This window comes from Platichthys flesus, chromosome 16 (assembly GCF_949316205.1).
Source record: "Platichthys flesus chromosome 16, fPlaFle2.1, whole genome shotgun sequence".
NCBI classification, from domain to species: domain Eukaryota; kingdom Metazoa; phylum Chordata; class Actinopteri; order Pleuronectiformes; family Pleuronectidae; genus Platichthys; species Platichthys flesus.
In genome coordinates, this window is record NC_084960.1 from 21,514,989 (window position 1) to 21,531,267 (window position 16,279).

Genomic DNA, 16,279 nt, shown 5'->3' on the forward strand with positions numbered 1-16,279 from the left:
TTTTTGCCCCAGCCTTTCTTGATTGTTTATTTGTATGTTTGAAACTCACACATATTTATAGAACTGATCTCTATGAGTGTGAGTCATTTGGTGTGGCTTGATTGGAACAAAGGGCCTCAGAGGTACGAGCTCTTCTGAGTGATATTCTAGCTACCGCAGCAAGGAGGTGGAAGGATGTGATATGTGTACGGACAGAACCCATTCAGTTTCTTTAATCAATGACATGTATAACAATTTTTGAACTATCAATGACAAGACACATTAAAGCCCCACCACTTTGACTGATACTGTCAACAAGCAATGTTCACTCACACAAGCGTGATATCATGACGTCATGTTTCATTCTGCATGATACAGCAGCTCAATACCAAATATAGAGCTAACGATCTGCCCTCAGGCTTATTTGAGTTGTTAATCATATCCCACAGTCTCATTGCAGTATCTCAATATCACATAGTATAATGCTGGAACCTTTTTAAATGCATGTTCAGATAATATCTAACCACAGCATTTGTTCTGCAACAATAATGCCTTTTGTCTCCTACATCAAGCTTGTGTCATTTAATTTACCATATTTGGTGAGTTTGAAGAGCCCTTTAAGACCTGTACAAATGTAGGTGTGTGTTTGAGATGGATATTATTGGGTTTGAATGGTTTCACTGTCAAACAAAAGGACTGATTCAGCTCTGCTGTTACAGAGCCAGTTTCAGGAAATCAGTCCTTCACTTCAAGAGGAGTTCACATCTGTCAGAGTAACATCTGTGATCTCGGCCTTCATTATTATTTTTCTGCATTTACTATCATATCATGCTGCATCCTTTCCAATAAACACAATGTATCTGTTTCTGGTTAATAAAATGTTTAATGAAAATCCATAAACGTAACTAGTGTTTATTTTAATTCCGTATCATACCCTGCAGGCGTGTGTTTTTAAATTGCTCTAACATGAAAAACGTCTGTCAGAGTGAATGTTGGTTTCAGATTGAAACTAGAGGTCTTCGCATGATAACTTGAACAGCTGATCAGAGGTATTCTTTAGTTTCTGGTCCAAAGAAGAACGTGTTAAAGCTTGAATTTGCAGGACCAATCTTAACACGACCTGAACATATCTTAAATGTTTCCATGTAACTGAGAGTTGCAGGATCCTCACATCGTCACCATGAATTCCTCCTCTTATAACTTTAATGTGACGAGTTATCGAGCCTTCTGGCTCTGATTAACACCTTCCCTCTTAATGTCTCTTATTACTATTATTATTGATATTATTATTATTATTATTATTATTATTACTGTTATTATTATTATCATGATCATTGATATGATCAAGGATTTCAGGTAGAAAGATAAACTAACAGGGGAGAGTCCCATTGACTTCTGTTTCTTCTCCTCTCTTCCAGATTTTTACCTGAATCCTGGGTACATCTTATTCAACCACCTGGTGTTGAACGATATGATCCAGCTCACTGCAACAATGAGCTTGTTTTTCTGTAGTTACGTTCTCTACAAGATCCAAGCTACACTGTGTTGCCTCATTATCTCCCTTGCCATCTTCACCACCCTCAACACATCATTGAATTTTGCTGCCATGGCGGTGGAGTGCTACATCGCCGTCTGTCTACCACTGCGACATGCGGAGCTCTGCACCATCAGAAGGACATACATTCTCATAGGCTGGATTTGGGCCATGAACATAATTTCTGCTCTGTCAGATGTGTTTATCGTTCTGGCAACACAGTCTATACCAGCGGTCGGCAACCTGCGGCTACGGAGCCGCATGCGGCACTTTAGCCCCTCTGCAGTGGCTCCCTGTACAGTGCACGTTGCGCATATTTTTCGCGAATGGTGAGCTTAACGAATAAGTTCTTTCATATGATGAACGTGAGTGAACGTCACGTTCACGTTCATTTTTTAAATAATCATCGTATCAGGCCATCATTAAATACCAGGAGCGGGTGAATATGTGTGTGTGTGTGTGTGTGTGTGTGTGTGAGCGCTCCCAGATAGCCGACACACACACAGAGCCGGGGCTCCGCCCCCCGCCCTGAGCCCCGCTCACTCGCTCAGAGAGACACAATGAGATCGGAGCACGTTCACGTGGAGCAGCCTCTCTGTGACTGACCGGCTACTTCTCAACAGTGGAAACAGTGAAAACAACGAGTTTCTCTGGTCTCAGCTGATCAGAGATCAGCGCCTAAGCTTCTTGATCAGAGCAGAAGCTGCAGGTGGTTTGTACCGATCTGCAGTTTCTGTGTCGGCCTCCAGTCTTACCTGCTCTCACGTTTTGTTTTAATATTTCAGCAACTAAAATATGCGTCACATTCTATTACGTCACGGCGCTCTTCCCTGCAGGTCGCTAATCTATAGTTCCGACCCCTGGCCTCGGTTAACTAATCATGGATAAATCCCAGAAAAGAAAAGTCTGGGTGGAAAATAGAGTTTAATTCTGCGTGGACAGATTAATTTGCTTTCACTGCCACCGATGCTGTCTTACATGTATGCTTGATATGTGCCGAGGAATTAGCAAACAATAAGAAATGTAATGTTGAAAGATATTTCCAGAGCAAGCACACAGCATCTGCTGAAAAGTACCAAGCTGGAGATGAGCAAAAAAAGCTGAGTTCTGTGTTTAATTTATTCCAAAGTATGCCCACACATATTTTGTTCTCCAATTCATAAGAGTTTGTTGTTTTCCTATTTTGTAACAGGTAAAAATAGAAGTTAAATGTCAACAGATTTTTTTTTTTCTCGTTCTATTATTAAATAAATGCAACAAACTATAGGTTTTATATATATTGTATAACTATATATATATATATAACTTTATAACCTGTGTTATCAAATATTTTGTGTGGCTCCAGACAGATTTAATTTGGGGGAAGCGGGGGCGAAATGGCTCTTTCGATAGTAAAGGTTGCATACCCCTGGTCTATACAGTTATTTCGTTCTACTATTTTTTGTGAGAGAAACAACCTGTTCCGACACCCTGTCAGTGTAAAAAAGAGGGAGGTTTCCTACTTTATCTACCTGATTGGGGTTTGGTTCATGCTCCTCTACGCTTACTTCAAGATCTTCCTTGCTGCCAAAGCTGCTAAAGTGAGTAAATCAGGGGATAGAGATGCAAAGAAGGCAAGTAAAACCATCCTGCTTCATGGCTTTCAGCTGCTGCTGTGCATGCTGACCTATTTAAACCATGTTATAAGGAATGCCTTGTTGAACTTGTTCCCCAAACATTTTGTACACGTGTTTTTTGTTTCTTATATCATCATTCAGGTGTTACCTAGATTTATCAGTCCGATCGTTTATGGGCTACGAGACAAAACTTTCAGACAGCTCCTGAAAAAGCACCTGCTATATAAACCGAGATCAACCATCACACCGTGGTGAAGTTCAAGTTGCTGTGCAAACAGATTTTAAACAAAGATTTAGAATATGAGAGCAAATACATCCTGACTTTATAATGTAATTAAACATTCAGGAGTTTATGTCTCAGTCTCTAGTTTCAAGTCTTCTTCAATCAGCTGATGTTCATTTAGTGAATTATGATAATTTAGAGACAAACAGACCATAAAGCACCGGATGTGTTGGGGGAAGGATACCACAGTGTGATTGACAGCTGGCACCGTCCACCGACCTGGTTGCAGGTGTCAGGTGTCAGGTGTAGGTGGGGGTGCAGTACAAATGTGCATCTTCACTTGCCTCACAATTCAGTAACGAGTTAGCTGTCAACCATTCAAATGCACGACGTCAATGCATCTCAATATAACAAAATTATTATTATCTAATTGTAAATCAAAACTCTCAGTCATTACTGCTTTTTCATCAATACAATCAGATAAATCTGAATTTATTCGTTTTCTAGAATGTGCTTATAAAAGTATTATAGACTATTACTGTTGTGTGTTCTGTACAAAATAAGGTTTTCAATTCAGAAATCAGACTATAATTTGTTCAGTTTAGACCTGTGTGCTGCACCTATAACATTCTACTTAGGCAAACCTTTACTGCAGGGCTCTTCAATTAGTTTGGAGCTGGGGCCGGTTCTTGAAACTGAGGCAAAGTCAGGGACCGGAGGATATGAGTGATCACAGTAACAAGAAATTACAACAACATACTGAAGGAGTCAATATATTTTATTTTGTAAAAGCTTTACAACATATGCCCAAGAGGAGGCATAGGCCCAAGGATTCAAAAATCAAACCAGGTGAGCAATAACCAAGCTATATTAACAGACAATTGGAGAAATGCAATTAACTAACAAAAACATGCACTTCATTGTACATAGCTGTACAATAATTTATTCGAGGCTGCGTATTAACAATTTATTTAAAATTACAAATGAATTCCTTAATTAAAAAAAATCAACCGATGTCACTAGAGGTGTGGCAGATAAATACGACAAAATTTAATGATATACGACTAGCATAAAAACTGGGGAATTTTTAAATATAATAATAATAAATGTGAAACTGATGTGTATTCTTATGCTACTTTATTAGCAGCGTCCTCGTAACATTGAACCAACAACACAACAGTGAGTAACAATGAATCAATCACAAATAAAAAACAACTATTAAGTGCATGAAAAATATAGCTAACCACAACGCTGAATCAGTGGAAGCCCTGAGCCTGTTTCTCTGCAACAAGGCGGTCCCATCTAGGGCTAATAGTGACAATAACACCCGAAATGTGTTGCTGATATCCAGTCTACTCCGTAATTTCGTTTTGGTTGCCATCACAACTGAAAACTCCGCTTCGCACAGATATGATGTCGGAAATGGCAACAGAGTTTTTTAGTGCTCTTGTGGCGATCTCAGGGTATTCTGCCGTGACTTTAATCCAGAACCCCGGTAGAGTTGTTTTCTCAAACATACTTTTAAGTCCGCCATCATTTGCGATCTCCAGCAGCTGATCTTCTCCTTGCACAGACATGCTGGATTCACCTGGTTTGTTGACAAATTGGTCCGACAAATACCGTATGGGTTCGTGTTCAGCGAAAACGTGACATGACCGAGACAAGCGTCTTGATTTGCGTAAAGCATGAGTCATAACGGAGAGGATCTGTTCATTTTTCAAAATAAAACACCGTTCAGAATCAGATTAAAACGGAAAAAATGTAAGTTGTTTATTCTTTCTGGGCGGCCTGGTTCCAAATGACCCACGGACCGGTTCAAAAAAGCAAAACTACAAAGTGCTATGAGTAAGTGCCATTTAAGTGCTTTTTTTATTTTTTTTATTTTTTTTATTCAAGCACTTTTCGAGCACACTCTGGGGGCCAGTCCAAAGCAGCTCAGGGGCCGGATTCGGCTCGTGGGCCGCCTATTGAAGAGCCCTGCTTTACTGTGTCAGGGTGTCTCCCAGCCCCTCTCTAAGCAGCACCACTGCATTGAGATGCATTACTCCGGTGGTCAGCAAGTGGTTCTGCTCCTCTGCTCTTTTCTACCTATATGGAAAAGAAATACAAGAAACTTATAAAAAAATATATAACTTTCCATCACCTCCAGTTTATGTTTCATGTATTGTGCATCATATAAGTCATATATGATTTACTCCTGAAAGTGGCCACTTTTGCATTCTTTTCATACAATATAATAAAAAGAATTGCATAAGAATCATGTGAGAACCATGTATATGGAAAATAAGGAAAGCACACATCAACGTATGTTTTTCATACATGTTTCACATAACTTTTGCAGTTTTTTTTACTATGCCTGTTATAAAGACATATACTTTACATATATGAACAAATACCACTACATGTAGGTTTTCTGTATGTAAAGTGAATATTTTTTCCAGGGAAATTATACTGTCTTTATATGTTTCATATAGGTTTATTAAATGGCATCTAATAAAAATCTCTATAAAAACATATAGGAATATGTACCATTACATATAGATTTTTTGTATGTTAAGGGAAGTTAGCCTATGAAATTTGCAATACAATTATCAAAATTACATACTTTTTTTATGAATTATTTCATAAGAAACATGTTACTCACATATGAAAGTTACGAAACTTAATTTGTCCCTTCACTACTGCAATGATACTTTTTAACGTTCCAGCTACATAACTGCAGTCTATAAATGCTTGCAATATCGAATGCTGCAAAAAATGGCTGTTAGACAAACTTTTTATTTAATGGACTTTATTAGCAGTGAACTGATATTGGAACATCAACATGGGCAAAACTAGGGAGGCATAAAAACCTGCCCACTTAAAACAATTTCCCTCTAACAGGTAAAACCTGGCTACAAATGTGACACTGTAACAGTAACAGTTACTTCCAGGTGGATAATGATTGTAGTGTGGTTTTAAGGGGGTGTTGTAACAGAAACCATTTTACTTTTGGCACGGAGCTCTGTGATCTTGGCGTTGATTGTGCTGCCAATGCTGGAGGGCTGGGTCCCAGGCCACCTCTCAAGCGTTGCACCTATATATTATGAACACAAGAATAGGGGGAAATGGAAAAGAATAACAGTACAATTATTGATCTTGAAGCAACCAATAAATAAGCATCATGACATTATATTAATGTCTAAGGGTGGCGGCTCTATTGCACTGTATTGGAGATACATGGAGAACTTAACTAAAAAGAAATACGTCACACTGTATGACCTTTGATAAAGATATGCCTCTATCAAATGCAAGATGATACTTCAGACTGAAAAAAACTTATTTTCCTAAATGTGTTCATTTGTTTATTTGCTATTCGACAAAAAAAAAACAACCTTTACCTTGTTTCCCCCCTCGAAGATTGCTCAACAGCAGTATCTCCACTGGGAAGACTGCTGTGAGCAGATGCCTCACAAATATTGTAGCCAAATTTGCATTGACTGCATAGGCCCACGCCAGTTTCTCTACCATGACTCCAGTCCCAGGATGGGTCTCCACCTATTTAAACAAGGAGACATGATGAGTATTTAGGGTTCAAATATAATTTGCTCACTCCTAGAGACTGAAGACATTAAAACAGAAATACATGTACATCTGAGAGGCAGTAGATCCAATTTATGCACTGTATATAATTATTCTTTAAAAATCAATTACCTAGATGATGGAATGACAGATTCTGATGTGGAGCTGGACGGTGAAGATCTGGGGAGGGACAGCACTGAATCTTCAGATGATGAACCAGGCCTGGACTGCGGAGAACTTTGGGGGGCAGTCGTGGTGTGGTCAGCTCCAAACTGGATCTCTTAGGAGGTTCAGCCAAATCAATTACATTCTTCATGGTGTGCCTGAACTGTGCCTGAACTCCTGAAGAGTTCAGGCACATCTATCCATAGCAGATCGCAAACAAAAATGGAACATCATTCTTTAGTACAATGTAAAGTAGGCTAAAGGGATTTTTTTAAGTGTTTTGGTTGTCTAATTGTTAAATAACTGATAAGAAGTGATACCTTGGACAAGCAACTCCCTCAAATTGGCATTCTCTTCTTTCAGGTCTTGGATCTCCCGCTTTAATTCAACCACTGTCTTTTGCAGACTTTTATCATGATGAATGACTGAGGGCGGTGAATCACTGTACATTACAAGGAATTCCTCTGGAGGGTCTTTCCTTGTGAGATCCTTTGATTTATGGGAGAGAGAGAGAGAGAGAGAGAGAGAGAGAGAGAGAGAGAGAGAGAGAGAGAGAGAGAGAGAGAGAGAGAGAGAGAGAGAGAGAGAGAGAGAGAGAGAGAGAGAGAGAGAGAGAATCTGACATTCGATTTACATGATACAACTGAAAAACTTGGTCACCTCAAAATAGGAAAATAGATGTCACCTAAAAAAAAAATATAATTTTTTACAGGGTATCTGTAGGTTTAGGCAAGTGAAATTTCATATGCACAATTCTGCCTTCTAAACTGAGAATTCCCACATTTCATTGGTTTAATGTGTTTTAGCATTAAGCTAACTATCACTTAGCAAACGCTACATAAACAGAAAATCCGATGTACGCAAAATTCGTCAGTACATTCGTATGTACTGACCACTAACGGGAGGTTCATATGTCTGCAGTGTATCCATCGGGCGATGATGATATGCAGAGAGAGCATCAACCGTCAAATATCAACTGTCAACCGTCAACCGTTAAAATAAGGCACTCTCGCGTGATGTGCCAGGGCCTCACGTTGATAGCTGCCAGGTACACCTTCGGTCTGACCGGCATGATGGGCATGACCCGCCCTACGCTGTCTTTGATTGGACGTATCCTGATACTCCCAGCAAATCGGCGCTCTCAGGGATAAAAACAAACTTTTAACTTCCTGGGTGAAATGGTAAACCGATCGTCGAATTGGCTTCTGTTACTTTAGAAACATGCCGAAAAGAAAAGTCGTGAGACCTAACACAACAGAAAGAGACTGGCTGCGGAGAAACGTTCCTACACGGACTTTGACGAGATGGAACTGTTTCTCCCTGCACTATAATCATTCAATCCCGAGTCAAGGTTATGTGTACCAATGTAAACTGAAGTGTCACTTTTGCACAAAAGTATGAAAAGTATGAAACTTCATACACTTAGGTACATGTATTCTCAATGAGCACGAATTACAGTGGTAGCATAATGGCCTACATGATGTTTGCCACATGAATGGTGAATTCTGTGCATTTGTTGTGAGAAGGAAATCCTAGTATTTGAAAACCTAAAATGCACTTCATATTATTTCTGTTATAATTAAGTTATCCAAAATGTTACTAGAGTAAATGTGAAACATTGACTAGAAGAAGAAAATGAACTGTTTTTAACTGATAAACAAAGCACTATCTTATTGTGGTTCAAAAACAACCAGTTAACAATATGGAAAGGGAGAAAAACTGCATTTTAATTGTTTCCTGGGGAGCTGTGTGAAATCTGTCTCAAACGAGTTCTTGATATACCATTTTAAGGATGATGATGAATATAATACCCAGAGAGAAGAGCAGCGTGCAGGACCTCTCACAGTACCACAGCAGGTGAGAAATAAATTACAGGATTATACAACCTCCCCTCTCTCTTTTCCATATTTCCATATTTATTTATGTAACCTTTTTCTCCTGGCTTTTAAAATCTGTATATAGGTGCCCAGGCTATAAGTTGACGTCATCCCTTCATTCTTATGTTGTTCTGTGCACACCAAGTCTCTTCTACACTGATACATCACAGTGTAGAAGAGAGAGATGTAGAGTTCACAGATGTCTTCAAGTGAGCTCGGCTTCTCTCCAGCCGCCCATAACAATATTAGACAACTCTACCTCTGTTGCATACTCTTACAGTCAAATTACAATTATCTACGTTGTTTCTTTGTTTATATGATAGCCAGAGAGAAGAGGAGAGCGCAGAACCTCTCACAGTGCCACAGGTGAGACAAAACTGCAGTGTCATATAATCTTTTCCACCTCTATCTCTCTCTTTCTCTTTAATGAGTTGTTAATTTCTGTCCTTTTCAGGAAAACAATGAAGGTGGCAGCCAAAGACAAGAACAAAGAGCAGAATCTTTCACAATGGTGCAGGTGAGACAAAACTTAAGCATTTACATAAGAGGTTGATTACACATTAGATTAATTTGTCATTAGACAAACTGTAACATATTCTGTAGTTTATTAACGTGTACACTTTCTATCATCCCCTTTTTTTCTCTTTCTCATGTGTTGTAGCTTCTGTTTATCTTCCATACTAAGTGCAGTCTGCCAAAACAAGGTTATGAGCAAAACAAGGGAAACCTGATCAGTTTCAATGCAGTGCTTCTCTTACTATCATTTAGGACAATGTCCCTCAAGAAGTTGATGATGTCCACTCCTCCCATGGACTAACAGAAGAGCAAAGCATCATCTCGATTCTCTCCTTTGCATTGAGACACAACACAACAGGTGTCTTAATGGAAGACCTGCTGAAACTGCTCAAATTGCATTCTGCTCGGACTAGTGCAGTTCCAACAAGCAAGTATTTTCTGGAGAAACCATTAGCTGGTATTACACATCAGTTTGAACGACACCATTACTTTAGTGTTTGTACTAAGTACATTGGTTCTTCACAATCTCTGGAAGAAACACTCAAATGTGTGTCATGTTCCTCATTCATGACAGTGAAAGCCGGTTTACAGGAAGGACATTTCTTTATTCACATGCCATTGAAGGATCAGCTGAAAGACATTCTTGAGAACCAGGGTATGCATGATCTATGTTTTTGTGCTGATGCTGGTACAAAGCATGTAATAAATGACATATGTGATGGCACCTTATATCAGACTTTGAAAAATAACTGTAAAGAGGATTTTCTGTCTCTTACATTCAACTGTGATGGTATACCAGTTTTTCAGTCCTCCAAATTTAGTATTTGGCATATATAATGCTGTGTTAATGAGATACCACCTGAGAGTAGGGATAAACATATACTGTTATGTGGTTTCTAGTTTGTTGCTCGAGTTCCAAGATCTCTAATAGAACGCAAATTCTGGAAAGCCCATGAGTGGCAGCACTGGCTTTTGTACTACAGCTTGCCAGTTCTGAAAGGCATACTTCCACAGAGGTATCACTCTCATTGGGCATTACTGATAGAGGGCATAAGCATTCTGTTGGGGTCTCAAATGCATCGGCAGAATTTAAAGATTTCTGCAATGAAATGAGACAGGGAAACCAGCATGTCAAGAAGTATAAAAAGTTGACTGAGGTGACTGCACTTGGTCCACCAAATGTGAGATTAATATCTCTTGGTGACCAAGCTGCTCTCCACACAGTGAGAGAGGTTCCCACAAACTCTGTGGTGGGTTACTACAAGAGAATTGCTGTAAATGGTGGTGTTGTTCATGGTCATACCTACAGCAAAATAAAACAAAGAAACAACTCTGTTGTGCTTTTGAAGGATGGAAGTATTTTTACAGTCTCACACTTTATTGACATGGGTGATGAATGTGTATATGCCATAGGAAAATATGGCAATTGTACAGTGCAGAAGTTGGCCAGAGGTTCTATAATCAGAACTCAACTGAGCTACATGTCAACTATTCACTTTCCCACAGGCTTTCACAAAGCCATAAATGCCACACTGATAGTTAGACCATGTATGTACATACAGTGTCCACAGTCCCACTCGATCGTATGTCGGCTACTGAATATGTATTACTGTAAATGATTGAGTGTTAACTGTGAAGGTGGAGTTATTGCTGTTGTGTTTCTGAGCAGAAAAGGAAATATTTGTCCAAATTTCTATTGTAACAAATTCAATTCGAATTCTTGTTCTAATGTAATCTGCTGATCTTGTGCAAAATTTAAAATATTTCTACAACAAGAATGGAATGAATATGATTGTATATAATTGCTCCTAAAATGTTAAACAATATTTTGCATGAAAACCTGCTTTTAGTCGACTCGTGATTTCCCTGTAATTTCATTGTCAAATCATGTTGTTTATTTGAATGTCTCACATTTGTGGCACCACAAGTAAATTTGGTAAGTTTTTTCTATAATGTTTGCAACAGTTTAGTTTCACTGATGATTGTCCAACTTATATAAGTTTGATATTACATTTTCCAACTAAGGATATTGTATGCAACATTACTGTCATATATAGTTCTTATAAATACCCAAATCATACAAGTTTCATTTTGTTCAAATTTACTAAGGATCTTATATCTGGTTTCACTGTTGTATGCTTTACATACAAGTTTCAGACAGAAGACATACAAATTTTATAAGATTTATCTATATCTTTTCCATATGGGTAATCACTCAAATGTAGAACTGATCTTTATAAAAACCTGCAGAATTCAGATTTAGGTTCATACAAACATGTATTTAGTATGAACGGAATTTGTCGGATCGTGAATCCTGATGTCCTGGTCGTACACGTCTCGTCTCGGGTTGTGTTGTATTGTATTGTATTGTATTGTAGAGTAAGGAGGGAGGATACATTCAATGTATTACCCTACTGTCATAACCAGGGACAACATGACAGCTCCCCGCAGGTGAAGCCAAATCATCTAAAATGCCCCTGGTGGCTGACTGCAGTACATTTCATAAACCTGCCTCCTCCATGTAAGCAGATGGGACATGGACCAAAAGAAGAAATCATAGCACATGTGATACAAATGCTTATCTCTCTGGTTCCTGTCATTTCAGGTAGTTCTCATCACACTGGTGTTTGTTCAAGTGTTTCTGATAAGTATGGTATTAATTAATAATGTAGAGCAGTGTGGAAACTCAGTGTAGAGCAGAGCCGGAACTCAGTGTAGAGCAGAGTGGGAACTCAGAGTGGAAACTCTGTGTAGAGCAGAGTGGAAACTCTGTGCAGAACTACATTAAGCTGAGTGGAGCAACAGATTCAGTTCATCACAGAGGCACATTGTCACTTAACATATTCAAATAAAAATTACAAATATTGATCAGAGCTGTTTTAAGGCACAAAGTTTAAACTGCACTTGTTCTTGTTTTTGTCTTTCTAAGAAAGTTGCCCCTATTTGAAATTATTCCTTTAAAAAACGCTCACCATGAACATAACATGAACACACAATAGTCCCATGTGTCATCTATAAACCTATATAAATTCTTGACATCAGCACCTGCAGCAGGTTTTAACCAGATGCTGATGTGTGTTGTCATACTGGGTATGATCTGTCTTTTCATGCCTAATGACCTGAATACTGACTCATCATATATTGCTATGTGTTGTGTGATGTGCTTTCTTCTGTTACTTACTTTATTAGATTCACGATTGTGGGATTTTCTTGAAGTTTGTGTTGCTCTGTTAACAAATTTTCTTTGAAATGTAATTTACAGGATAAAGAGACAGATGTTTTTCTAAAGTGGTCGTAGTTCCTGTCTTTAAAATATTTAAATTCTCAGATAAAGACAGCTGTGGGTTTAATTTGACTATTCGCTCCAAAAGATCTGAAACAGCTTCAGAATGAGTTAAAGAGTTTGTGACACATAAGATTTAGATAATGACATTGTAATCTATGCAGTTCAACATTTCGTGGCATGTTTCCTAGTACAGAGTTTGCTGTTAGAAAACAATATTTTATAGAATATGTGACACTTTGGAGCTCACAGAATAACCTTCAATATTGTTTTTGTTTTTTCAGACTGCCATTCTAGACATGAATTTATCATCTGTTAATGGCTCTTTTGTCGTGAATGCAGTGGAGAGAGACACCTTCACCACAGCTGTGACTAAGAATGTGATCGTGACGGTGCTCTGCATTTCCATTAACTACATCAATAGTACTCTAGTTCACACCTTCAGGAAGCACCAGGTCTGTTCCCATACAAAACTCAAACATGAATGTAAACTTCAAATCTGTATTTATTTAAACGATTCATTATTAATTTTCCCAAACAGATTATTTAAAATATTCAGAAGATAAAGAGCAAATGTATTTAAAAGCGTATTGTCTCTTAGAGAACAAACTATGGTGAAGACCTTTTTCTGAAGTATAATTTAAACACATGACAAAGTATCACTTTCACCTGAAGAGCAGCATCTTTAATAACCCTCTAGAGGACAAACTGCTGAGACTGAGAACAAGCTTCATGTTTGGTTTTGAGAGTGAGAAAGAGACCGTATGCCACACGTCAATATCCAGGTTCAAAGAATTTAATCAGCCGAATAAAGGGAACAAAAAACTATAAGAATATCTATTAGAAAAATAAAGTTGCTTCTTCAAAGCAAAACTAAATAATATTATTTTATTAATTGGATTCCTGTTTTCATGTCTCAGTCATATTCACTGAGACATGAAAACAGGTTAATAGACTGGTAAAAAATAAATAAAATAATGAGAAGAAGCTACGGAGAAGAACTGAAATTATTAGAAAAGGAATTATAAAGTGGAAGGTGAGTTCATATTCTCCGGGAGCACAATAATAAAAATGTGTCTTTAAGAGATTTAAGAGCATCACAGATGTCTTCAGGGTCTCGCTTAATCTTCAGAAAGTAACCAAATATTTGAGTTATATTTAAGCTATAAGTTTGTTTTTGTGACTTGTTGAGAGTAACTTTTATTCGCCTGCTGTTTTCCCCTCACAGATCTTCAATTCGAGCCCTCGATACATTCTGTTCATCCACCTGGTGATAAACGACATGATGCAGCTGGCCCTGTCCACCCTCCTCCACATCATCAGCTATGCCCTTTACAAGATCAATGTCCCCTTCTGCCTCATCCTGCTCATCATTACCATCACCACCACCCTCAACACCCCGCTGAACCTGGCTGGAATGGCGGTGGAGTGCTACATCGCCATTTGCATCCCCCTCCGCCACAGTCAGATCTGCACCGTCAGGAACACCTACATCCTGATTGGTCTGATCTGGGCTGTGAGTGCTCTTTCTATCCTACCCGACCTCTTCATCCTACTGATCACTGAGCCTCTGCAGTTCTTCCACTCCAGGGCGTTCTGTGTCAGGGACATGGTGTTCAGGGGCACCTACAGCCTGAAGAAGAGAGACGCATCACACATCGTTTGTCTCGTTTTCGTTTGGCTCTCGCTCTTCTACACACACCTCAGGATTGTGTTCACTGCCAAGGGAGCGACTGCAGACTTTAAAAAAGCCAGAAACACTATTCTTCTCCATGGTTTTCAGTTGCTGTTATGCATGATGGTTTATGTGAGACCCATGTTTGAACAATGTCTGATCTACTTGCTGCCCCAGAACTATTCGACCATACGCTTTTCCTCCTACGTCATTGCCCAGATCTTGCCACGCTTTGTCAGCCCCATCGTCTACGGACTGCGAGACCAGCTTTTCAGGAGATATGTGAGAAGGTACCTGGTGTGTAAAGTCAGTACGAGCAACAACCAGCGGAAAAACGTCACCGTGCCAAGAGTTATGATTAAACTGAAGTGACAGCTTCACAGTGACAAACCGCAAACGTCTAATATCAATATCGAGCAGAGAAACCATGTGTCAGCAATTTTGTTCTTAATTCTTGTGTTTATGTTTTCAATTTTTAAATCATATGACTAATACCGTTAAAATCAACAAATACTAAAACTCTAACTTTAAGTGAACATTTAAAATTCGTCGGGTTTCATTTGAAAAATTCTAAGGTACAACATTGATTTTAACAGAACTGTTGAGTTAAAATATGAGTTGTTAACCCAGATCTATGGTTCGGGAAGCCGAGGATCATGGGTAATATCCAGTGTTTTTCAGTTCATTGAGTTGGACGACACAGTCAGAGCTCCACTTTACACACTGAAGGATAGATTGTTCTCTACATGCAAACCACCGTACAGTGAGGAGCCTGCTAGTCGTGGAAAGGAAGCTGAAGCACACTCGTCTTTAGAGATTATTACTTCTTGAAGTTGCTTTTGTCCTCATGGCTGAGGTTGGGAAACGATCAGAAAGGAGAACCGTAGAAAAACTGAAAAAAGCTACAAGGGAAGAAGAACAATCAATGAATCATTCAATAAAATTGTATTTGTATAGCCCATATTCACAAATCACAATTCGTCTCATTGGGCTTAAACATGGGTGGAACAAGCACAGGAAAGGATTCTAAACAGATCCAGACTTCTTCCTCCTACACAAGTAGTCTTGTGTTCATTGTATTTGTGAATTGTGTATTTTTTTTCAATGCTTCTAAAAGGAGGTTTATACTGCAGGAGACGCTGGGAACACAACTGCTTGACATACATGAGAAGTTCCTTGTGGGTTTTTTTTAAATAAAACATCTCCTCAGACCATTAAATATTGTAATGGTCATTTTTCATTTCATTTTCCAGACCAATGGTGGAATTGAGAAACTGAGACAGTACCTGGCAGATTAATCAATAAGTAGACTGACCCAATGAGAGGACAACAGTGTCAACGCAGGAGGCTAGAGTGCGTCCATCACATCATGGAGACACTGGTCTAAAGTCAAATAAAGGCCATAATACAGGATAAATAAAAGATGCTTCGATCTCACTGACGTTAACATAACCGTCACAAGCTACACCAGGGGTGGGCAAACTTTTTGACTCGCGGTCCACCATGGGTTCTAAAATTTGACAGAAGGGCCGGGCCAGTAACAGATGGATGGAGTGTTTGAGTGAACTAATATAATCGACATGTAAAAATCATTACATGAAAGAATTTGGCCTTTAACAGGTAGCAGAACATTTATTTGCAAGGCAATTTAACAAATTTCACGAACATGAACATTACAAAAATATGTCGTAACGTGACTGATCAAACATCATGAAAACATCTGAGGCCTGCGGCCAAACCAATCACCTCACTTGAACTTTTTTATGATCTACATTAACAGGTTAGAGCCGCCACGCAGGCTGTGTGTTGGAGATTTGGATCCAACCTCGCCGCAGCAACACATCATCACT

At 38.9% G+C, this 16,279-nt stretch overlaps 2 protein-coding genes across 2 annotated transcripts; both read left to right on the plus strand.

Annotated features, from left to right (window-relative positions):
- Positions 1 to 945: 945 nt before the first annotated feature.
- On the plus strand, positions 946 to 3,384 carry LOC133971022 (odorant receptor 131-2-like). The gene is made up of 3 exons (XM_062408188.1): positions 946 to 958; positions 1,398 to 1,744; positions 2,935 to 3,384. The coding sequence occupies exons 1-3, from the start codon at positions 946 to 948 to the stop codon at positions 3,382 to 3,384; spliced, it is 810 nt and encodes a 269-aa protein (XP_062264172.1).
- A 9,669-nt stretch (positions 3,385 to 13,053) lies between these two features.
- On the plus strand, positions 13,054 to 14,801 carry LOC133971025 (odorant receptor 131-2-like). The gene is made up of 2 exons (XM_062408193.1): positions 13,054 to 13,209; positions 13,983 to 14,801. The coding sequence occupies exons 1-2, from the start codon at positions 13,054 to 13,056 to the stop codon at positions 14,799 to 14,801; spliced, it is 975 nt and encodes a 324-aa protein (XP_062264177.1).
- The last annotated feature ends 1,478 nt before the right edge of the window (positions 14,802 to 16,279 follow it).